The sequence below is a fragment of the Saccopteryx bilineata genome, chromosome 8 (genome assembly GCF_036850765.1).
Source record: "Saccopteryx bilineata isolate mSacBil1 chromosome 8, mSacBil1_pri_phased_curated, whole genome shotgun sequence".
NCBI classification, from domain to species: domain Eukaryota; kingdom Metazoa; phylum Chordata; class Mammalia; order Chiroptera; family Emballonuridae; genus Saccopteryx; species Saccopteryx bilineata.
Genome location: NC_089497.1, coordinates 86,855,463 through 86,879,154, shown reverse-complemented (window position 1 = coordinate 86,879,154; position 23,692 = coordinate 86,855,463). Strand labels below are relative to the sequence as shown.

Genomic DNA, 23,692 nt, shown 5'->3' with positions numbered 1-23,692 from the left:
ATACCTTTACTTCTTCTTTTCCGATATGGATGCCTTTTATTTCTTTATCTTGTCTGATTGCTCTGGCTAGAACCTCTAGTACCACATTAAATAAGAGTGGAGAGAGTGGACAACCCTGTCTTGTTCCTGATTTAAAGGGGAAAGCCTTCAGTTTAGTGCCATTTAATATGATGTTAGCTGATGGTTTATCATATATGGCCTTTATCATGTTGAGATATTTTCCTTCTATACCCATTTTGTTGAGAGTCTTAAACATAAAATTGTGTTGTATTTTATCAAAAGCCTTTTCTGTGTCTATTGATATCATCATGTGGTTTTTATTCTTTGTTTTGTTGATATGGTGTATTACGTTAACCGTTTTACATATGTTGAACCATCCTTGAGATTCTGGGATGAATCCCACTTGATCATGATGTATTTTTTTTTAATATGTTCTTGTATTTGATTTGCTAGTATTTTGTTTAGTATTTTAGCATCTGTATTCATTAGAGATATTGGTCTGTAGTTTTCTTTTTTTTGTGCCATCCTTGCCTGGTTTTGGTATGAGGGTTATGTTGGCCTCATAAAATGTGTTTGTAAGTATTGCTTCTTCTTCAATTTTTTGGAAGACTTTGAGTAGAATAGGAACCAAGTCTTCTTTGAATGTTTGATAAAATTCGCTGGTATAGCCGTCAGGGCCTGGACTTTTATTTTTGGGGAGGTTTTTAATAGTTTTTTCTATTTCTTCCCTACTAATTGGTTTGTTTAGGCTTTCTGCTTCTTCTTGACTCAGTCTAGGAAGGTTGTATTGTTCTAGGAATTTATCTATTACTTCTAGGTTGTTGAATTTAGTGGCATAAAGTTTTTCATAGTATTCTACAATAATTCTTTGTATATCTACGGTGTCCGTGGTGATTTCTCCTCTTTCATTTTGGATTTTGTTTATATGAGTTCTTTCTCTTTTTTCCTTGGTAAGTCTTGCCAAGGGTTTGTCAATTTTGTTGATCTTTTCAAAGAACCAGCTCCTTGTTCTATTAATTTTTCTATAGTTTTTCTGTTCTCTAATTCATTTATTTCTGCTCTGATTTTTATTATCTCCTTTCTTCGGCTGGTTTTGGGTTGTCTTTGTTCTTCTTTTTCTAGTTCCTTAAGGTGGGAAGTTAAGTGGTTCACTTGGGCTCTCTCTTGTTTGTTCATATATGCCTGAAGCGATATGAACTTCCCTCTTATCACTGCTTTTGCTGCATCCCATAGATTCTGATATGTTGTACTGTCATTTTCATTAGTCTGTATATATCTTTTGATCTCTGTACTTATTTCTTCTTTGACCCATTCATTTTTTAAAAGTATGTTGTTTAGTTTCCACATTTTTGTGGGATTTTTTTCCTCTTTTTTGCAGTCGAATTCTAGTTTCAAGGCTTTATGATCAGAAAATATGCTTGGTACAACTTCAATTTTTCTGAATTTGCTGATGTTGTTTTTGTGGCCCAACATATGGTCAATTCTTGAGAATGATCCATGTACACTGGAGAAAAATGTATACTCAGTCACTTTGGGATGAAATGTCCTGTAGATGTCTATCATATCCAGGTGCTCTAGTGTTTTGTTTCAGGCCACTATGTCTTTGTTGATTCTCTGTTTGGATGACCGATCTAGAGCCGTCAGCGGTGTATTGAGGTCTCCAAGTATGATTGTATTTTTGTCAGTTTTTGTTTTAAGGTCAATAAGTAGCTGTCTTATATATTTTGGTGCTCCTTGGTTTGGTGCATATATATTAAGAATTGTTATGTCTTCTTGATTCAGTGTCCCCTTAGCCATTATGAAATGGCCATTTTTGTCTCTGAGTACTTTTCCTGTCTTGTAGTCAGCATTATCCGATATGAGTATTGCTACACCTGCTTTTTTTTTGGATGTTATTTGCTTAGAGTATTGTTTTCCAGCCTTTCACTTTGAATTTGTTTTTATCCTTGTTACTTAGATGAGTTTCCTGTAGGCAGCATACAGTTGGATTTTCTTTTTTAATCCATTCTGCTACTCTGTGCCTTTTTATTGGTGAGTTTAATCTGTTTACATTTAGTGTAATTATTGATACTTGTGAGTTCCCTATTGCCATTTTATAGATTGCTTTCTTTTAGTTTTGTGTGTTGTTTGATCCTTCTCTTTCGTTTTTCTATCTTTTGTTTTTATTTGGTTGTATTCCATACATCTTTCCTCTGTTGCTATCTTTTTTATCTCATGTGCTTCTGTGGTGGTTTTTTCAATGGTGGTTACCTTTGAGTAATGAAAAGGGTCCCTACCCTGTTCATTGTAGTGAACTATTTTGTGAGTACTTTTGCACTCCATCGCCCTTTGCTACTGTTAATCTCCATCTTCTCCCCCTCTTTCTTTTTGTTGTTGTCACAGTTTAAATTTGGTTTTATTGTGTTCTTCTTGGAGCTTTTACTTGTGGCTCTGTTTTTTTTTTTTTTTTTGTTCTTTGTATCTGATTGGAGAACCCCCTTTAGTAATTCCTGGAGTGGGGGTTTTCTGATGATAAATTCCCTCATCTTTTCTGTATCTGTGAATGTTTTTATTTCTCCTTCGTATTTGAAGGATAGCTTTGATGGGTATAGTATTCGTGGCTGAAAGTTCCTCTCTTTCAGGACTTTAAATATTGAGGTCCATTCTCTTCTAGCTTGTAGTGTTTCTGCTGAGAAATCTGATGATAATCTAATGGGCCTTCCTTTATATGTTGTATTCTTCTTTTCCCTGGCTGCCTTGAGAATTTTTTCTTTGCTGTTGGTTTGTGTCAATTTCATTATGATATGCCTTGGAGTAGGTTTGTTGGGGTTAAGAAAACTTGGAGTTCTGTTTGCTTCTTGAACTTGAGGCTTTAGTTCTTTCCACAGGCTTGGGAAGTTCTCATCTATTATTTGTTTGAGTATGTTCTCCATTCTATTTTCTCTCTCTTCTCCCTCTGATATACCTATTATTCTTATGTTATTCTTTTTGATGGAGTCAGATAATTCTTGTAGGGCTTTCTCATTTTTTTAAATTTTTGAGTCTCTTTCTTCTTCTCTCTGTTGTGCCTCAAGTTGCTTGTCTTCTATTTCACTAATCCTCTCTTCTATCTGACCTGTTCTATTAGCTAAGCTTGTTACTTCGTTTTTCAGCTCGTGAATTGAGTTTTTCATCTCTGTTTGATTTGTTTTTATAGTTTCAATTTTCTTGGACATATATTCTTTGTGTTCATTGAGTTGTTTTCTGAGCTCCCTAAATTGCCTTTCTGTGTTTTCTTGTATATCTCAGAGGATTTTTTAGGATTTCTATTTTAAATTCTCTGTCATTTAGCTCCAAGGTTTCCAATATATTAAATTTTTTCTCTATAGATTTTTCCTCATCTATCTGTGTTACCTCTCTTTCTTTTGTATCCATGATATTCGATTTTCTCTTCCTTAATGGCATCTGAGGGTGGTTTTGTTGATAGTATTAATGAGATTTAATAAAGAATAAAAAGTTAAAAAAATAAAAAAATAATAAATCGAAAAGAGTTGTTTTTTTTAAAAAAATTAATAATGAAATAAAGAAAAATAAAATAAAATAAAAATTTTTTAAAAAAGGAAATTATTCCCCCCCTCCTTTTTTCCTCTCCTCTCCTCTCCCCTCTTTCTTGAGAAAATCTTGTGGTGGACTGTGAATTATAACAAACAATGCCTGTGATGGAGGTCCTGAATTGGGAAAAAGTAATAAAGGGGCAAAAAAAGAGGAAAAAAAAAAAGAAAAAAAAAAAAAAAGAGTGTATGGACCCCCAAAAAGCAAATAAGGAAAAAATTTGAGTCAAGAATAAAATGATTTGCCTTTAGGTTGTGGTTGTCTAAGAGTTATGATGAGAGGAATAAGAGGAAAATGGAAAAATGGGGGGACAAATTAAAAAATTACTATTGTATTTAGTGGAACAAGAACTAGATAATATGGAGAGCCAGGGATGGGAGCACTGCTAGTGAGTTAAAAAGGTGAAGTAAAAAACCCCCAAAATGCCACAAACATAGGTTTGAGTCCCAGATAAGATCATTTGTTTGTTATTGAGGTTTGAATGACAGGAGATGTAAAGGAGAAAGGAAGAAACTAATATAGAGGGAGAAAAGAAAGAGAGAGAGAGAAAAAAAGAGGGAACCACTAAAAGAAGAAAAAGAAAGGAGAGAGAGAGAGTTAAGGGTTTTGGAGTGCAACCCTCATAGAGAGAAAGGAAGAGAAGAGAAAAGATAATGGGAGATGTAACACTTATGGGTAGTGTAGTTCAAGGAGAGGAGAGAGTAAGACCAGTAGAGAGTTAATCGGCCAAATTGGAGGAGGAAAAAAAGTATCAAGAATGAAGATAAGAGAAACAAACGAACAAATATAATAAAATGTGATAGGTTATAAAGTCTGCAGATTATTCTTGATTTTGAGAGGTTATCTTCTTGCTTTTTCTTTTCTCTCCCTCTTCCTGGTCGGTGACTCTGTACCCCAAGTTCTGCCCCTTTGGCACGCTCAGGTAGAGATTTGCAGTTGATAAGTCTCTATGGCAATGTCATGTATTGTGCTTTAGTCTCGTTGGCAGTCGAAGCTCATTAGCATTTATAGGCTCCGACAGTGAGAGAGTCCGTGTTCCTGGAGCCTTTCTCCTAGTCTTTCCTTACTCAATTAGTAGCCTGATAATCCAGCTATGGGGTTGCTGCTGCCTCTGCCTGGATAGTAAGAGGCTCAAAGAGCTGGCAACTCCCCACTCTATTTCCACTCAGCACAGGGCTCTGGGTAAGGCTCAGTCAGTCAGAGCTGCTAGCATAATCAGGCAGGCTTTCCGCCCACTCGAAGACCTCTGGCTCTGCCACTCTGTCCGGTAACACAAGCGGGCACCCACTTCCGGGGCGCTTGGAGGAAACTCTCACTCACTGTCTGCAACCAGGATATCCGGCCAGCAGTCTCACGCTCTGAGTGAAACCCCCAACCGCAGGGAAAAGTTGCAGCGTTGGAATTGAGTCTCGCTCCGTCCCCGTGTGCGGCTTTTGCAAGGCGCTGGGGCGGCTCGAGATTCCGCTTTGGCCCACACAAAGGCCCCTGACTCTGCCCCTCTGTGCGATAACACGGGTGCGCACTGCCAAGGCACTCGGAGGAATTGCTCACTCCTTATCTGCGCGCGCAAACCAGGATATGAGGCCGGCCGCGGTTCCCTCTGAGTGAAACACCCTCCAGCACGGAAAATCTCCACCGTTGGAATTAGTTCTCACTCCCTCCCGTGCGTGGCTTTCCCAGGGCGCTGGAGCTGCCCAGAGACTCTGCCCTCGGCCCACAGAAATGCCTCTGACCCTGCCTCTCCGTGGGGCAACACGGGCACCCACTCTCGGGGCCTAGGAAGAAATTCTCGCCCACTAACTGCACACCGACCTGGAGACCGGGTAAAATGGCCACTCCGCTTGTCTTTCTTTGTTTGGGTTTGGCGCCAGTGTTAGCTTGTATTGCCCGGGTTGCCACAGGATCAGATTTTCCTCGGCTTGGATCTCCGTGCCACAGCCTGGTTCGGCCGTTTGTGCCGCGGCGGCCTGGATCTATTCACCCCCTTTGCCCGCCTCAGTTTCTATATTCACAGTTACCAGAGAAAGCCGCCCTGTTTAGGTTAGTGAGGAAGGCGGAGCATTTCTTACTCCCTATTTCCTTCGGGGTTTGGTTATATATTTAGCCAATTTTTCACTCAATCATACCTTTGGGTGTATTGTGAAGCATCTGGAAGCTCCAAGTATAGGTTTTTCTGTTTCTGGTTGAAGATCTTGTTGAGTTTTGGGGGAGATTTATCGGTATCGCTTCCTACCCCGCCATTACTCTGACGTCATCTCTACCTTATGTCTTTTGATTGGAGCATTTAATCCATTTACACTTAAAGTTATTATTGATATGTAGTTGTTTATTGCCATATTTTCTTAAATGTACATTCCTCTTTTACTAGATTTTATTTTCCTGCTTTGTTCTGTCTACAGCAGGCCCCTTGGCATTTCTTGCAGCATTGGTTTTGTTGTTATGAATTTCTTGAGTTTTTCTTTGTCTGGGAAGCTTTCTATTTCTCCAATCTTAAACGCTATCCTTTCTGAACGAAGAAGTCTTATTTGTAGGTTCTTGCTCTGCATTACTTTTAATATTTCTTGCCATTCCCTTCTGGCTTCAAGTGTTTCTATTGAGAAGTCAGATGTCATCCTTATGGGGGTTCCTTTGTAGGTGATTGTTTTTCTCTTGCAGCTTTTAGTAATCTTTCTTTATTTCTTAGCTTTGGTATTTTGATTATGTTGTGTTTTGGTGTGGGTCTCTTTGGGTTCTTTTTTAATTGGGTTCTCTCCACTTCTTGAACCTGTATGACTCTTTCCTTCATCAGTTTAGGGAACTTTTCAACTATAATTTCTTCAATCAAGTTCTCTATCCCTTGTTCTTTTTCTTCTTCTTCAGGAACCCCTATTATGTGGATATTATTTCTCTTCATGTTGTCACAGAGCTCTCTTAGAGTTTACTCAGACTTTTTGATCCTTTTTTCTTTTTGCTGTTCTGCTTCCATGCTTTCACTTTTCTTTTCTTGTAAGTCACTGATTCAATCCTCTGCTTAATCTAGCCTGCTTTTAATTCCTTCTAGTGTAGTCTTCATTTCTGAATTTGTGTTTGTCTTATCTGTCTGGTTCTTTTTTATGATTTCAATGTCCTTTGTGATGCTTGTTATCTCTTTATTTAGGTGTTTGTTATGTTCATCCATTGTTGCTCTAAGATCTTTGAGCATCCTAACAATCATTATTTTAAACTTTGCATCTGGTAATTTGGTTATTTCCACCTCACTCAGTTCTTTTTCTGGGGATTTCTCTTGTTGATTTATTTGGATTGCATTTCTTTGTCTTCCCATTTTGTATGTGTATGCACTCTTTGTGTGTGTTGTTTGTGTTGCTTGTTGAGTCTAGGGTTGGTATTGTCTGCCTCCGATTTTCAGTTGTGTTGTTTCTAGGTCTTCGTGGGTTGGCATTAGCTGTTGTTTGTAATCTGCTGTGGACTACTTATCTGCTATCACTTTTATTTTTGCTATTTGTATAGGCATTTTCTATGTCTTAGTTGGGTCAGGTGTGAGGAGCCCTTCCTTAAGCTACCACTCTTAACAAAGGTTGTTAGATCTTGAACTGATGCTCTTTGTATCTGGCCACTGGATGTGCCTGCCCTGGACTTCCCTGGCCCGAGCGTGGCACAGACCAGTGGGGCTCACTGCTTATAACTGGCTCTTATCAACCTTTTTGGAGCTACAGGTGATCCAGATCTTGTGGCTGCCTCTTCTAGGCCCAGATGCCATTGTAAATATCAGCTGCACTCCTACACTAGTTGTTATTTACTCTTGGCCTGGGGAAAGTTCCTTCAAAAGTTGAAGTTCCCCTGAGATTTGCTTTCTGCTGCCTCTTATTACCTGCTACTTGTTGGGCTCAGTACTATACAATTCTGTGATTAGGTATGGTATTGTATGTGGCTTGCCCCTTAGCCTCAGATGTCTTTTTATCCAGACTTTATATTTATTTTATTTTGTTTTTTTTTTCTTTTTCAGCACTCAGAAGGGTGTGGTCTTGCTTCTGATATGCTATATTGGGGCGTTCACAGAACTTGTATGATTTAAGCCTTTCAGTAACTTTATAAATAAAAGTTCAAGGGTATATTTCAAATTTGCCAAGTTTCTCCAAACACATGCCAAGTCTCCAATGTCCTTCCTTGGCTCTGCAACATATACTTACTCAGCGACACCATGTCACCTATCATTATTGAGCACTGGTGGAGACCCAGGACTTCCAGGTGCCCCAACATGGCCAACTGGGCCAGCAAAGCTTCAAAAGCTTTACCCACTGCCTTGCTGCAGGGAAGATCAAATTCCTTCAGCCCACCCAAGTATTTAAAAGCAGCATCTACAGAGAAAGCCAAAACCTTATTCTGACATATTACAAGGTGGTAGGCAGACATGGATTAGAAGAGGGGACTGGTGCACAGATGGGAGATGGAAAAAATACACTCAGAAAAATGTCAGGACATTAGAATAACTGTAGGCTGTAAACTCCCTACCATCTAGCTGTTTCTGGATTTGACAATGACTTCAAACACACAATGGTTCTGCCACTAATGGTTCTCCTACTATACTTGAGCTTTGGTGTTTTCACAGAATTCTAGACTTACTCAAATGGCCAGTGAGGGAAGTATTACAGGCTTTGTAAGTTGAAGGGAGAAAACAATTTGATTTCATATTCCCTTAAATATGTGGATATTCTCTATAAGAAAGTAAATTTTAACTATGGATAACACTGAAGCCATTTTTTTATCAGTACCAAGTCTTTCTTGATACTGAGCATAAAATAATGATGACATTGTCAAAAGTAAGAGAAAAATGGAGTTCTTTAACAGAACAGAAACTTTTATTTTGCCCAGTGTTCATCTCAAACTTAAAATATCCTGCCTTTTTCAGATTCAGTCATTTTAAAGGTTATTTTTTGTAATTGTGAACATATATGCTCACTATAAAAAAAACAAAGAAAACAAGGCAGATGTAAGTTTTACATAATCATATTTCTCAACATAACCACTGTTCGTAATTTTTTTCCTAACAACTTAAAAAATTAAGTATAAAATAAAATTATATATACACATAAAAACATAAAATAAAATTATATATGTTTATAAATGTCAGCCATTGCTCACCTTACCCAATAGTTTGACACTCTTTTGTGATAAATCCACATGACTGTAACTTCAGTACTTGCAGATTTGAGGTACTTTTTAATCCCTGAGCAATACTGCTTAGACTGCCACCGATGTTTCTGTTAATGGAAAGATCAAGTACTTCAAGGTTTTGCAGCATAGGTAGCAACTGACCTGGAAGGAAAGAAATCCGAACAAAATGTGAAACTCAGTAAAAATGTAGGTGTGTTAGTTCAGGTGGGCAGGAGGGAAGTACAACCCAGGGGTGGAGGGAGACACTCTTTCAATTCAGGGTAAGAGAAAACACAGCCAATTTTGACCCCCAAGCTATTGAATCACAGGCGTCTTCCCATTTTGTAGAGGAAAGGATTCTTCCAAACTCCACTTACCCACAAATGCCCCATCTTCTGATGTGAAGGCACAATCTACAAGCTCCAGCCTTTGCATCTTTCTTCCTGCTTGGAACTTCTGGAGGATCAGAGGCAAGTTTCCTCCTACTTTACTGTTTGAGGACAGATTCAACTCTTCAAGGTCAGGTATCGCTTTAAGTGCTTCTCTTGTTACAAAATGCCCCAAAGATTGATCACTGGTCCGCAAAGCAGAGGGATGCATTTCAAAATCAGTCCAACCATTTGATGGGCTATTGTAGCTGAGCCAGGTTCTTGTTAGATGCCAAGGCACAGAGAAGGAAAGGACGCAGTTTCTGCCCACTCCCAGCAGGGGGAGCTTCTATATTTACAGCCACTGTATGCAGTACTCTCTCCAAAGTTCTGAAGCCATATTTATGAGCAAAAAAACAAAATTTTTTTAATCCACCTGTCAGCAAGCAGGGTGTTTTCTACTGACTTGTTTTTGTGTAGTAAACATTTGTACTAGTCCATTACTTTTTATCATTCACCCTCTGGGGGGGGGGGGGCAGCATTACTGAGAAGCTTGGTGAGAGGTAGAAGTGAGACAAAGCCAGGCACTGGTCCCACAGGGGTAAAGCTTACGTTGACATCAAGAATGTCACCTGCGCCTGACCAGGCTGTGGCGCAGTGGATAGAGCATCAGACTGGGATGTGAAGGACCCAGGTTTGAGATCCCGAGGTCGCCAGCTTGAGCACAGGCTTATTTGGTTTGAGCAAGGCTCACCAGTTTGAGCCCAAGGTCGCTGGCTTGAGCAAGGGGTCACTTGTTCTGCTGTAGCCTCCCGGTCAAGGCACATATGAGAAATCAATCAATGAACAACTAAAGTGCTGCAGTGAAGAATTTGTTTCTCATTTCCCTCTCTTCCTGTCTGTCCCTATCTGTCCCTCTCTCTGACTCTCTCTCTGTGTCTCTGCCACACACACACACACACAAAAGAATGTCACCTGCAATTGAACTGACTGCTACAGGGAAGAACTGATAATAGAGCATCAGGCACAAACAGCTAATAATAGCCATGCAGCCTTTGGCGGTAGAGAAGGGTGCAGTGAGAAAGGTGTGAAATGACATTTTTGAAACCATTTCACACAAGAAAGCATCCCTAGGCTAGAGAGTGGAGGCTGGGAGAGATCAGGGGAAGTGACTGGAGAAACCATTGGGAATGATTTCCACTGCCGTGGGGAGAACAGGGTGCAGAGCCACACACGGAAAATGGATTTCTCCACATGCAGAATCGATATATTTTAGTTAATTAATTTATCTTAATTTATTGTATTTACATAGATTCAAGTGTCCCACTGAGTACATCTCCCCCACCCCCGTGTTTCCCTCAACATGCCCCTTGCCCACCACCCCCAATGCCCTTCCCCCTTCCCTCCAGGACTTGCTTTTCTGCTCTCTATAATGCTGTGTTATGTATATATAATTTCACCAATCTCTTTCCCTTCTCTGATGCCATCATCTCTTCCCCTTTCCCTCTGTCCCCTTTCCCTCTGGTCACATTGATCCCGCTTCTGCCTCTATTCCGTTGCTTAGTTCACATTGTTCATTGGATTCTTCAAATGAGTGAGGTCATATGATATTTTTCTTTCTCTGCCTGGCTTATTTCACTTAGCATAATAGTTTCCAGGTCCATCCATGTTGTCCCAAAAGGTAAGATTTCCTTCTTTTTCACAGTCACATAGTATTCCATTGTGTATATGTACCACTGCTTTTTAATCTACTAGTCCACTGATGGACACTTGGGCTGTTTCCAGAAATGCAAATTAAAACCACAATAAGATTCCACCTCATCCCAGTCAGAATGGCACTCATTAACAAAACAACACAGAATAAATGCTGGCGAGGATGTGGAGAAAAGGGAACCCTTCTGCACTGCTGGTGGGAATGCAGGCTGGTGCAGCCACTATGGAAAACAGTATGGAGATTCCTCAAAAAATTGAAAATCGAACTGCCTTTTGACCCAGCCATCCCACTTTTAAGAATATACCCTAAAAATACCAAATCATTCAAAAGAAGAAATGCATCCTTATGTTTATTGCAGCATTGTTTACAATAACAGAGTCAATCTTAATCCTAAATAATTAAGAATGTTGTCCTCCACAGTCCACTACTGGGCTTGGACTTCTACCATTTGTTATTCATTGCATGGATTAAGGCTTTAGGAGTCCAGGAGCCCCATGTTAAAATGTTCTTCCCACACAGGTATCATTTTGTGTGTTATCACCAGTCAATTGGGGATGGCTTTCTGTAGCCCTGTAGCATCAGGATCAAGGAGAAGAAGTATAAGATTGATTAGCTATGTCTGCAGTAACCATGGTACCAAAGTGTTAAGCATTGGCCACCCTGCACTAAGCAATCATACGTGCAATGGTGTGGAAATGCCTCTTGACTTATGTTGTCTTACCAGTCTACCATTTATTCTCTCTATATGCCATCTGCCAGAAGGGGTTTTCCGACCCCTTCTGATTAAAGAGGATGCAAAAGTCCTTCCAGAGAGGAGAAAGACTCTGGGAGAGAGGAAGGGCACAGGGCATCAGAGCGATAAAGATGCATACTCTCTCCCAGACCAAATACATTTGGAGTGGGTCCCAGAGCAGAAATTACACATCCTGGCTTCTTAAGGAAATGGAGGATCCTGGAAAAGATTAATCAAAGAAAATTAAGAAACTACATTTTCTTTTCATAACTAACAATGTGTTAAGTTTGTGGTTCTGCTCCACCACTACCAGCTGCTGACCAGTGGGGCTAAATTCCTCATGTAAAACCCCAGAAAAGACATTTTGGACTAGGGAATAGAGAAAGAAAGAAACTGTTGACTACTGAGCACCTATTATGTGCCTGGTACGTGGTACACACTTTACAGAAATTATTTACTGATTTAATCCTCACAATAATTTTTGAAGGTGGGTATCACCTCCTTTTCAGAATAAGAAGACTGAGGCTCAGAAAGGTTAAATAGTTTGTCTGTGGTCACAAAACTATATAGAAGTGGGACTAGGATTTGAACTAGGATTTGGCCAGCTCTGAGATGTCTGATGTTTTCCTTCAGCTATAGGAAGGGTGGGCCAGGGGCATCAGCTGGTCCTCATTTTCTAGGGAGGGATTATAGAGAAGACATTGGTATAAACTGTGTTGTTTTAACAAAAATTTTTACAGACATATAAATGATCAAAATACATCATTGAAATAAACATCAGACCAAATAAAAATTTAACAACATTAATGTCATTTAAAACCAGCAAGCATTCTAGTAAAGCAGTTGAGTTAGTAGCATGATAACTTTTATCCTATGTTGTTATTCTACATTAGGTATATAAACTTACTTAATTGAGGCTCTACTTCTATTTGAATTATTTCTTTTAGTTGAAAAATCTAGTTTTGATCAATTTTTTTAATGAGAGTGAAAAAATACAAGAGATTATTTTGTAATTGGAGAAGAATTTAATTATTATACACTCCAACTCTATTTTACAGGTGAGGTAACAGACCCAAAGTGAGCAAGTTTTACAATTATCACCATTTAAACTCCATGAGGGCAGGTATCTGGTCAGCCTTGTTTCTTTCTCTGTCTCACAAATAAGCATAGTGCTTGGTACAGGTGACATAGCTCTTTAGAAGTTATGCTAGTGCTCAACATCACCTTGCTCATATACAGAACCATCCTTCACCAGCACCAAGGGAAGAGTGGCCCAGATAGTTTGCCTTTGAGTGTCAGGCTGCAAAGGTGCTTTAAATGAAGTATTTTATGAAAAGCATTCATCATACCTAGTGCTCAAATACCATCAGTGGTAAGTCCGCAACTACGCAGCCTCAGACATTTTAACTTGTTGACAAGATGTATTTGCTCAGCAAATGAATGGAGACTTTCACCTACGAAGTAATTCCAGGAAATGTCCAGGAAAAAAGGCTTTTTCCAAGTCCAGGAGAAAAGGCAGCAAAGCAACTGGACGTGAACAAAAAAAAAATGCAGATTTGCATTTGTAAGTTGTGATGGGTAGAATAGAGGATCCATTGCGTATCGCACAGGATATGGGTTTTCACGGTAAAAGAATACGGGGGTGAGGGCAGGTGGACCTCTCAGGGATTTCTTGGCTGTGCAACTGGAGAGATTGTATCATTTACGTTTCCTATTTCTTGGGACATATTCTATTTTTGCCAAATAATTTCATTCTGAAAATGCAGTGGTGTTTTCATAAGATTTCACAGGATCTTCTTGACTGTAGTGGAAATGGTCATTGCTACTGTTCCCACCACTGTTGCCATAATGTATATACTAGTCCTTTTATTTTGCAAAGCCCTCTGACATCCATCACCTGGTCATCCTATTAGACCAGGGGTAGTCAACCTTTTTATACCTACCACCCACTTTTGTTTCTCAGTTAGTAGTAAAATTTTCTAACCATCCACCGGTTCCACAGTAATGGTGATTTATAAAGTAGGGAAGTAACTTTACTTTATAAAATTTATAAAGCAGAGTTACAGCAAGTTAAAGCATATAAAAATAGTTACTTACCAAGTACTTTAAGTTGGATTTTCGCTGTTTGGCAAAATAAATCTTTATAAAACAACTTATTATAGTTTAATCTATCTTTTTATTTATACTTTAGTTGCTCCGCTACTGCCCACCATGAAAGCTGGAACGCCCACTAGTGGGTGGTAGGGACCAGGTTGACTACCACTGTATTAGAGCTTCAGGTTGATGGCCTGGGGACTGCTCTTTGGTCCAGAAGTGCTGAGTTGTGGGTGCCTATTACCTTTTTTTAAATTTAGAAATTAAATTTAATGAGGTGACATTGGTCGTCAGGAACACATAAGTTTCAGGTGTACATCTCCATTTTTATCTTGATTACCTGGGCATCCCTACCTTATACAGCTGCTGTTATACTTAAATGTACTAACATATGGAGATTTAGACTGGCACCAAGCCAGACTGGCACCTCCTCTGAGTCTCTGCCACTGCTCATTAAAAGTGGAGTTTTTCTCTGTGGAAAAGACTTGCCAAGTCCATCTCTGTCTCCTGAAGCAACAAGACCTTTGAGTGGACATGTCGGCAGAGGGTGGGAAAGCCCCTTTGCTTTTCACTGTCATCTTGACTGTTAAATGGTGGCAGCAGTCTGACACAGCATGCACAGCTTCTGTGGTGATGGGCACAGCCACTTCAGGCCTTCCAAAATGCTGAGGCCACACTTAGGGACAAAAAGTCTTTCTTTTCATATCAGCAATTTTGTCTTGTTCACGATGATCCCAAACTTATTATTTTTTTTATCACAATGATCCTAACTTTAAAAATCATAAGCCATTTGAACATATTAAGAAGGAAAAATAAATAAAACCAGGGCTCCTGGGGCCACTCTCAGAGATTCCAATTCAGTGGCTTTGGGATAGACTCAAGTGCCTGCATTCTGCAAGAGCCACAAGTGATTCTGACCCATGGGCAATGGAGAGCCACAGGCATGGTTACAGTTCCCTTTCAGAGAATTGTACAAATAGTAAGGGCAAGGGTTTTCATTAAAACAGTCAAGGACTCATCATTCAAAATGCAGTTATTCTGATACATTTCTGTTGGCAGACACATCTTATTTGATCAAAGGCTTGATTTAAGGTATCTGAGAAAAAGAGATAGAAGAGGTAGCAGTAGTAGAGTATGCACAGCATTCTTCCCAGTTAAACTGCTTTGGTGTAACAAAGGCGAGTGACAGTTTTGTGTACAAAAGCGTAAGCAGTAGTTGCTAGTAGTCATACTTTTCATTCCATAGATAACTAAACAACACAATATCCCTTTAAATTCCTTTTTGTGCCTGGGTTTCATGTGTTTGTATCCTATGCAAGGATAAGTGTTTTTTAGGAAACCAGAGGCAATCAATAAGGAGGTAAATTCTCAGGAAAAACAAATAAATGAACTTTCTCAGCTCAAATCTTTGAAGCTCAAAGGACAAATTAACTTGTTTTTTAAAAAAATGAGTGGTGCAGAGACCTGAAGATGGCAGTGGAGTAGGCAGATGCACAGACTCCCAGCTCACACCACTAAACTGGATTATAAACTAATTTATGAACAATCAGCATGAAAAACCAAATCTGGACTACAAGAACAGTTTTCAAAAACCAAGGAGCAAAGAAGAAGCCACAACAAACCTGGTAGGGAGTGCCTGAACCTCCCCTGCTTACAGGAACAGAGGGGGGGTGGTGAGGCTGGGCTCTCACTCCAATGAAAAGAGCAGTAAATATTGCTCACAGCCAATTGTCTGGTGACCAGGGAATGAGTGTGTTGAAAGGGCCCGCTTGTCTTCCAAAAAGAAAGGAGAGAGAGAGATGGATGGTGAGGGAAAGAGGAATATAGGTGATGACATGAAAAGCTGACTCATTCAATGCTGGAGGCGGCCATAACTGGGGGAGGGGCTGATCCTTCCACAAAGCAAATTACAAAAGTAATTCCAGGTCACAGAGATACAGACATCTCTCCAGCTCCAATCAGTGCAACAAGATACAGCTGAAAACAAGAAGTGGGGAGGAGGGGCAGTAACTCAGATCTCCATGGAGATCTGAAATACACCTTGCCCTACTAAAGCTGAGAAAGCAACCCACCCCCAGAAAGATTAACTGGCAGAAGAGGAATTCAGAGCCTCAGGTCACACCTACCACATTCCTGGATACAGTTTCAAATAAGCCCCCTGCTGAGATCAGCAAACAAGACAATCACCTGTTAAGAAAAAAAATCAAGACTTCAAAGCAGCCCAAATCCTAAAGTGGATTACAAATAATAGCTGATGCCAACCCAAGAAGACCTAGAAACAACACAAGTAAAAACTGGAGGCAGACAACACTAAGCCTAGACTCAACCAGCTCTACAAAGAAAGCACCCAAACACCCAGACACAATGAGAAGACAAAGAAGTGCAATCCAAATGAAACCATAAGAGAAACCTTCAGGAGATGAACTGAGTGATATGGAAATAATCAAACTTCTGGATGTGGAGTTTAAAATAATGATTGTAAGGATGCTTAGGGATCTTAGAACAACAATGGATGGTCATCATGAACACCTAAATAAAGAAATAACAAGTATAAAAAAGGACATTGAAGCCCTGGCCGGTTGGCTCAGTGGTAGAGTGTTGGCCTGGCGTGCAGAAGTCCCGGGTTTGATTCCCAGCCAGGGCACACAGGAGAAGCGCCCATCTGCTTCTCCACCCCTCCCCCTCTCCTTTCTCTATGTCTTTCTCTTCCCCTCCTGCAGCCGAGGCTCCATTGGAGCAAAGATGGCCCGGGCACTGGGGATGGCTCTGTGGCCTCTGCCTCGGGCGCTGGAGTGGCTCTGGTTGCAACATAGTGACCCCCCATGGGCAGAGCATCGCCCCCTGGTGGGCGTGCCGGGTGGATCCCGGTTGGGCACATGCGGGAGTCTGTCTGACTGTCTCTCCCCGTTTCCAGCTTCAGAAAAATACAAAAAAAAAAAGGACATTGAAATATTAAAAAAGAATCAGTTGGAGATGACAAATACAATATCAGAAATGAAGACCACAATGGAAGGAATTAAAAACAGGATGGATAGAGCTGAGAATCGAATCAGCGAGTTGGGGGACAACTGGAATGAAGGCATGAAAGCAGAGAAGAAAAATGAAAAGAGACTCAAAAAGTCTGAGGCAACTCTCAGACAACACAGAGTGACTCTGGTCGTGGCAGAGCGACGCCCCAGAGGGGCAAAGCATCGCCCCCTGGTAGGCAGAGCGTCGCCCCTGGTGGGTGTGCTGGCTGGATCCTGGTCAGGCGCATGCGGGAGTCTGTCTGACTGTCTCTCCCCGTTTCCAGCTTCAGAAAAATACAAAAAAAAAAAAAAAAAGAAACTCAAAGAAACCTACACCAAGACACATCATAATTAAAATACCAAAGCTAAATGACAAAGAGAAAATTTTAAAAGCTGCAAGAGAAAAAAGGCTATCACCTAGAAGCCCCCATAAGGATGACATTAGACTTCTCAACAGAAACACTTGGAGCCAGAAGGGAATGGCAAGAAATATTCAGAGTAATGCAGACCAAGAACCTACTTTATCCAGCAAGGCTATCATTTAAAATTGAAGGAGAAATAAAAGTTTCCCAGACAAAAAAAATACTCAAGGAATTCATTACAACCAAACCAATGCTGCAGGAATGTTAAGGGGCATGGTGTAAACAGATCAAAGTGGGGCAGACCGTCGCCCCCTGGTGGGAGTGCTGGGTGGATCCCGGTCGGGCGCATGTGGGAGTCTGACTGTCTCTCCTCGTTTCCAGCTTCAGAAAAATACAAAAAAAAAAAAAAAAGACATAGGGTAGCTGCATGGTTAAGAAAACAGGACCTGAGGCCCTGGCCGGTTGGCTCAGCGGTAGAGCGTCGGCCTAGCATGCGGAGGACCCGGGTTCGATTCCCGGCCAGGGCACACAGGAGAAGCGCCCATTTGCTTCTCCACCCCTCCGCCGCGCTTTCCTCTCTGTCTCTCTCTTCCCCTCCCGCAGCCAAGGCTCCATTGGAGCAAAGATGGCCCGGGCGCTGGGGATGGCTCTGTGGCCTCTACCTCAGGCGCTGGAGTGGCTCTGGTCGCGACATGGCGACGCCCAGGATGGGCAGAGCATCGCCCCCTGGTGGGCAGAGCGTCGCCCCTGGTGGGTGTGCTGGGTGGATCCCGGTCGGGCGCATGCGGGAGTCTGTCTGACTGTCTCTCCCCGTTTCCAGCTTCAGAAAAATGAAAAAAAAAAAAAAAAAAAAAAAAAAAAAGAAAACAGGACCTGTACATATGCTGTCTACAAGAGACACACCTTAAAACAAAAGATGCACATAGACTGAAGATAAAATAATGGAAAAGCAAATGAGGAATACAGCTTTAAAGACTAAAATGGCAATAAACAACTACATATCAATAATAACCTTAAATGTAAATAGATTAATGATCCAATCAAAAAACATAGGGTAGGCCCTGGCCGGTTGGCTCAGTGGTAGAGCGTCGGCCTGGCGTGCAGAAGTCCCAGGTTCGATTCCCGGCCAGGGCACACAGGAGAAGTGCCCATCTGCTTCTCCATGCCTCCCCCTCTCCTTCCTCTCTGTCTCTCTCTTCCCCTCCCACAGCGAGGCCCCATTGGAGCAAAGATGGCCCGGGCGATGGGGATGGCTCCTTGGCCTCGGCCCCAGGTGCTGGAGTGGCTCTGGTCACAACAGAGCAACGCCCCGAAGGGGCAGAGCATCGCCTCCTGGTGGGCAGAGCATCGCCCCCTGGTGGGAGTGCTGGGTGGATCCCGGTCGGTCGCATGTGGGAGTCTGTCTGACTGTCTCTCCTCATTTCCAGCTTCAGAAAAATACAAAAAAAAAAAAAGACATAGGGTAGCTGCATGGTTAAGAAAACAGGACCTGTACATATGCTGTCTACAAGAGACACACCTTAAAACAAAAGATGCACATAGACTGAAGATAAAATAATGGAAAAACACATTTCATGCAAATGGAATGAAGAAAAGCTGAAGTAGCAATACTTATATCAGACAAAATTGACTTTAAAACAAAGAATATAGTAAGAGATAAAGAAGGTCACTACATAATGATTAAGGGAGCAATCCAACAGAAAGATATAACTATTATAAATATCTACACACCTAATATAGGAGCACCTAAATATATAAAGCAGACTTTGATGGATATAAAGAGCGAGATCAACAGCAACACTATAATAGTAGGGGATTTTAATACCCCACTAACATTACTAGATAGATCCTCAAGAAAGAAAATTAACAAAGAAACAGCAGACTTAAAGTACACACAAGATCAACTCGATTTAATAGGTATCTTCAGAACCTTTCACCCTAAAGCAGCAGAATATACATTCTTTTCAAGTGCTCATGGTACATTCTCTAGAATAGACCACATGTTAGGGCACAAAAGTGGTCTCAACAAATTTAAGAAGATTGAAATCATATCAAGCACTTTCTCTGATCACAATGGCATGAAACCAGAAATGAACCACAACAGAAAAGCTCAAAAATTCTCAAACACATGGAAAGTAAATAGCAGGTTGTTAAGTAACAAATGGATTAAGAATGAGATTAAAGAAGAAAAAAAAAATTCCTAGAATCAAATGATAATGAGCATACAACAACTCAAAATTTATGGGACACAGCAAAAGCAGTCCTGAGAGGGAAGTTCATAGCACTACAGGCACACTTTAAGAAACTAGAAAAAGCTCAAATAAACAACTTAACTCTGCACCTAAAAGAACTAGAAAAAGAACAGCAAGTAAAGCCTAAATGTAGTAGAAGGAAGGAAATAATAAAGATCAGAGCAGAAATAAATGACATAGAGACTAAAGAAACAATACAGAGGATCAATGAAACTAGGAGCTGGTTTTTTGAAAAGATAAACAAGATTGATGAACCTTTAACTAGACTCACCAAGAAAAAGAGAGAGAGGACTCAAATAAATGAAATTAAAAACGAGAGGGGAGAAATAACAACTGACACAACAGAAATACAAAGGATTGTAAGAAAATACTATAAAGAACTGTATGCCAAAAAACTAGACAACCTAGATGAAATGGACAAATTCCTTGAAACATATAATCTTCCAAAAATCAATCTGGAAGAATCATAAAACCTAAACAGACTGATTACATCAAATGAGATCAAAACAGTTATCAAAAAACTCCTAACAAAGAAAAGTCCTAGCCTGACCAGGTGGTGGTGCAGTGGATAGAGTGTGGGACTGGGATGTGGAAACCTAGGTTCGAGACCCCGAGGTCACCAGCTTGAGAGCGGGCTCATGTGGTGTGAGCAAAAAGCTCACCAGCTTGGATCCAAGGTCGCTGGCTTGAGCAAGGGGTTACTCGGTCTGCTGAAGGCCCATGGTCAAGGCACATATGAGAAAGCAATCAATGAACAACTAAGATGTTGCAACAAAAAAATGATGTTTGATGCTTCTCAACTCTCTTCTTTCTTGTCTGTCTGTCCCTATCTATCCCTCTCTCTGACTCTCGCTCTGTCTCTGAAAATAAATAAATAAATAAAAAATTTTTAAAAATAATATATATTAAAAAAAAAAGAAAAGTCCTGGGCCAGATGGCTTCACAAGTGAATTCTACCAAATATTCAAAGAAGAACTAACTCCTATCCTTCTCAAGCTATTTCAAAAAATTTAAGAGAAAGGAAGACTTCCAAGCTCATTTTATGAGGCGAGCATAATTTTGATTCCAAAACCAGGCAAAGACAACACAAAAAAAGAAAATTATAAGCCAATATGCCTGATGAATATAGATCCTAAAATCCTCAACAAAATATTAGCAAACCGGATCCAACAATATATGGAAAAAATCATATACCATGATCAAATGGGATTTATTCTGGGGAGGCAAGGCTGGTACAATATTCACAAATCTATCAATGTTATTCATCACATAAAGAAATGGAAGGAGAAAAATCACATGATAATTTCAACAGATGCAGAAAAAGCATTTGATAAAAATCCAGCACCCATTCATGATCAAAACTCTCAGCAGAGTGAAATACAGGGAACATACCTCAACATGATAAAAGCTACCGATGACAAACTCACAGCCAACATCATACTCAATGGGCAAAAATTAAAAGCAATACCCTTAAGATCTGGAACAAGGAAGGGGTGCCCCCTTTCACCACTCTTATTTAACATAGTCCTGGAAGTCCTAGCCACAGCAATCAGACAAGAAGAAGAAATAAAAGACATTCAAGTTGGAAAAAAAGAAGTAAAGCTATCATTATTTGCAGATGATATGATATTGTATATAGAAAATCCTAAAGTCTCAGTCAAAAAACTACTGGACCTGATAAATGAATTCAGCAAGGTGTCAGGATATAAAATTAATTCTCAGAAATCAGAGGCATTTTTATACACCAACAATGAACAGTCAGAAAGAGAAATTAAGGAAACAATCCCCTTCACTATTACAACCAAAAAAATAAAGTACCTAGGAGTACATTTAACCAAGAAGACTAAAGACTTGTACTCAGAAAATTATAAAACACTGATAAAAGAAATCAAGGAAGATACAAACAAGTGGAAACATATACCGTGTTCATGGTTAGGAAGAATAAACATCATTAAAATGTCTATATTACCCAAAGTATTTTATAAATTCAATGCAATACCAATTAAAATACCAATGACATACTTTAAAGATATAGATCACATATTCCAAAAATTTATATGGAACCAAAAGAGAATACGAATAAATAGCCTCAGCAATCTTAAAAAAGAAGAATAAAGTGGGAGGTATCACACTTCCTGATATCAAGCTATACTACAAGGCCATTGTACTCAAAACAGCCTGGTACTGGCATAAGACCAGGCACATAGATCAATGGAACAGAACAGAGAACCCAGAAATAAACCCACAGCTCTATGGACAACTGATATTTGACAAAGGTGGTAAGGCCATACAATGGAGTAAAGACAGTCTCTTCAACAAATGGTGTCGGGAAAATTAGATAGCTACCTACAAAAAAGTGAAACTAGACCACCAACTTACTCCATTCACAAAAATAAACTCAAAATAGATAAAAGACTTAAATGTAAGGCGTGAAACCATAAGCATCTTAGAAAAAAAACATAGGCAGTAAGCTCTCTGACATTTCTCGCAGTGATATATTTGCTGATTTTTCTCCACGGGCAAGTGAAATAAAAGACAGGATAAACAAATGGGACTATATCAAACTAAAAAGCTTTTGCACAGGGAAAGACAATAAGAACAGAATAAAAAGACAAACTACACAGTGGGAGAACATATTTGACAGTACATCTGATAAGGGGTTAATAACCAAAATTTATAAAGAACTTGTAAATCTCAACACCAGAAAGACAAACAATCCAATCAAAAAATGGGCAAAAGAAATGAATAGACACTTCTCCAAAGAGGACATACAGATGGCCAATAGGCATATGAAATAATGCTCAACATTACTAATCATTAGAGAAATCCAAATTAAAACTACAATGAGATATCACCTCACACCGGTCAGAATGGCGCTCATCAACAAAACAACACAGAATAAGTGCTGGCGAGGATGTGGAGAAAAGGTAACCCTCCTACACTGCTGGTGGGAATGCAGACTGGTGCAGCCTCTGTGGAAAACAGTATAGAGATTCCTCCAAAAATTGAAAATCGAACTGCCTTTTGATTCAGCCATCCCATTTTTAGGAATATACCCCACAGACACCATAGAACGGTTCCAGAAGGAGAAATGCACCCCCATGTTTATAGCAGCATTGTTCACAATAGTGAAGATCTGGAAACAGCCCAAGTGTCCGTCAGTGGATGAGTGTATTAAAAAGCTTTGGTACATATATACTATGGAATACTATTCAGCCATAAGAAATGATGACATCGGATCATTTACAACAACATGGATGGACCTTGATAACATTATACGAAGTGAAATAAGTAAATCAGAAAAAACTAAGAACTATGTGAACCCATGCATAGATGGGACATAAAAATGAGACTCAGAGACATGGACAAGAATGTGATGGTAACAGGAAGTGAAGTGGAGGTGTGGGGAGGGGGCTAGGAAGGAGAGGGAGGGGGTGGGGGAGGGGAGGGGCACAAAGAAAACCAGATAGAAGGTGACAGAGGATGATTTGACTTTGAGTGAGGGGTATGCAGCATAATCAAAGGTCAAAATAATCTGGAGATGTTTTCTTGGAACATATGTACCCTGATTTATCAATGTCACTGCATTAAAATTAATAAAAATAAGATAAAAATAAAATAAAAAAAGTAAAAAAAAAATGAGTGGTGCAGTTGCTGTATCCAAGTAGTCTGGGATGCCTTGCAGACCTAGGGTTACCAAGTGAGGAATGGGGGTGTTGGCCTGCTTGTTTCCACCTCCAGGCCCGTGTTCCTCTCTGTGCAAAGTCCTGTACATACAGACCTGTCTCCCTCATGTTCACTGTGCTAACCTGCAGTTACTCAGGCCCAGACACCTGTCGGCAGCCTTTCTGCCCAGCTTCTGCAGGAACTGCTTCCTTTCTCCCCAGTGCCATCTCCAAGGTGTGAGGCTTAGCTACATTGTAAGAATAAAGATGAATTTTCTGTTAATGACAGGTGGAATTATATATGCATAATGATCACAATAAAACAAGTGAAAAGACTGACAAAACCCTCAAACTGGTCACTTGTAAAACATGAAGCATTTACCAGGGACAAAGCCTCTGTTCCTGCCTCCAGGTGCTCGACATGGACACTATTGTGACCTTTTCTTACAAACAAGCTTGGAGAACTTGGTGGCTTTTCTTTCATGGCTTGTCCTCAAATTCTCAGACAAAGTTGTGTTCCTGAAGAAGAGGTAGACTCATTTGTTCTTCTTGTTATTAGTAGTGACTGATGAGGTGCCTCACCAAATTCCCCTGGAATAATGTTATACTAGCCCAGTGGTTCTCAAAGTGTGTGCTCTAGAAGATTCTCAGGAGTGCCCTATGGTATTCCAGAGAAATATGTGCCTGTTGGGGACCAAAAAACCAAAGGTGTGGGGAATTGGCTGTAAGCTGACAGTCTGCCCAACCCCACACCTCACTTGCCTGATTATGTTGCAAAGGGCTGTTAAGCTGTGGT

At 40.2% G+C, this 23,692-nt stretch overlaps 1 protein-coding gene across 1 annotated transcript in view; it reads right to left on the bottom strand.

Moving 5' to 3' along the window:
* The window catches only part of LRRC31 (leucine rich repeat containing 31), an 84,902-nt gene that overhangs the window by 32,276 nt on the left and 28,934 nt on the right, over positions 1–23,692 (bottom strand). Inside the window, 11 exon segments of the mRNA XM_066240819.1 lie at positions 1,123–1,157; positions 7,737–7,904; positions 8,694–8,721; positions 8,723–8,862; positions 9,078–9,242; positions 12,014–12,016; positions 12,865–13,006; positions 13,008–13,042; positions 14,095–14,192; positions 23,041–23,110; positions 23,233–23,382. Coding sequence (XP_066096916.1) covers positions 1,123–1,157; positions 7,737–7,904; positions 8,694–8,721; positions 8,723–8,862; positions 9,078–9,242; positions 12,014–12,016; positions 12,865–13,006; positions 13,008–13,042; positions 14,095–14,192; positions 23,041–23,110; positions 23,233–23,382 — 1,034 coding nt within the window.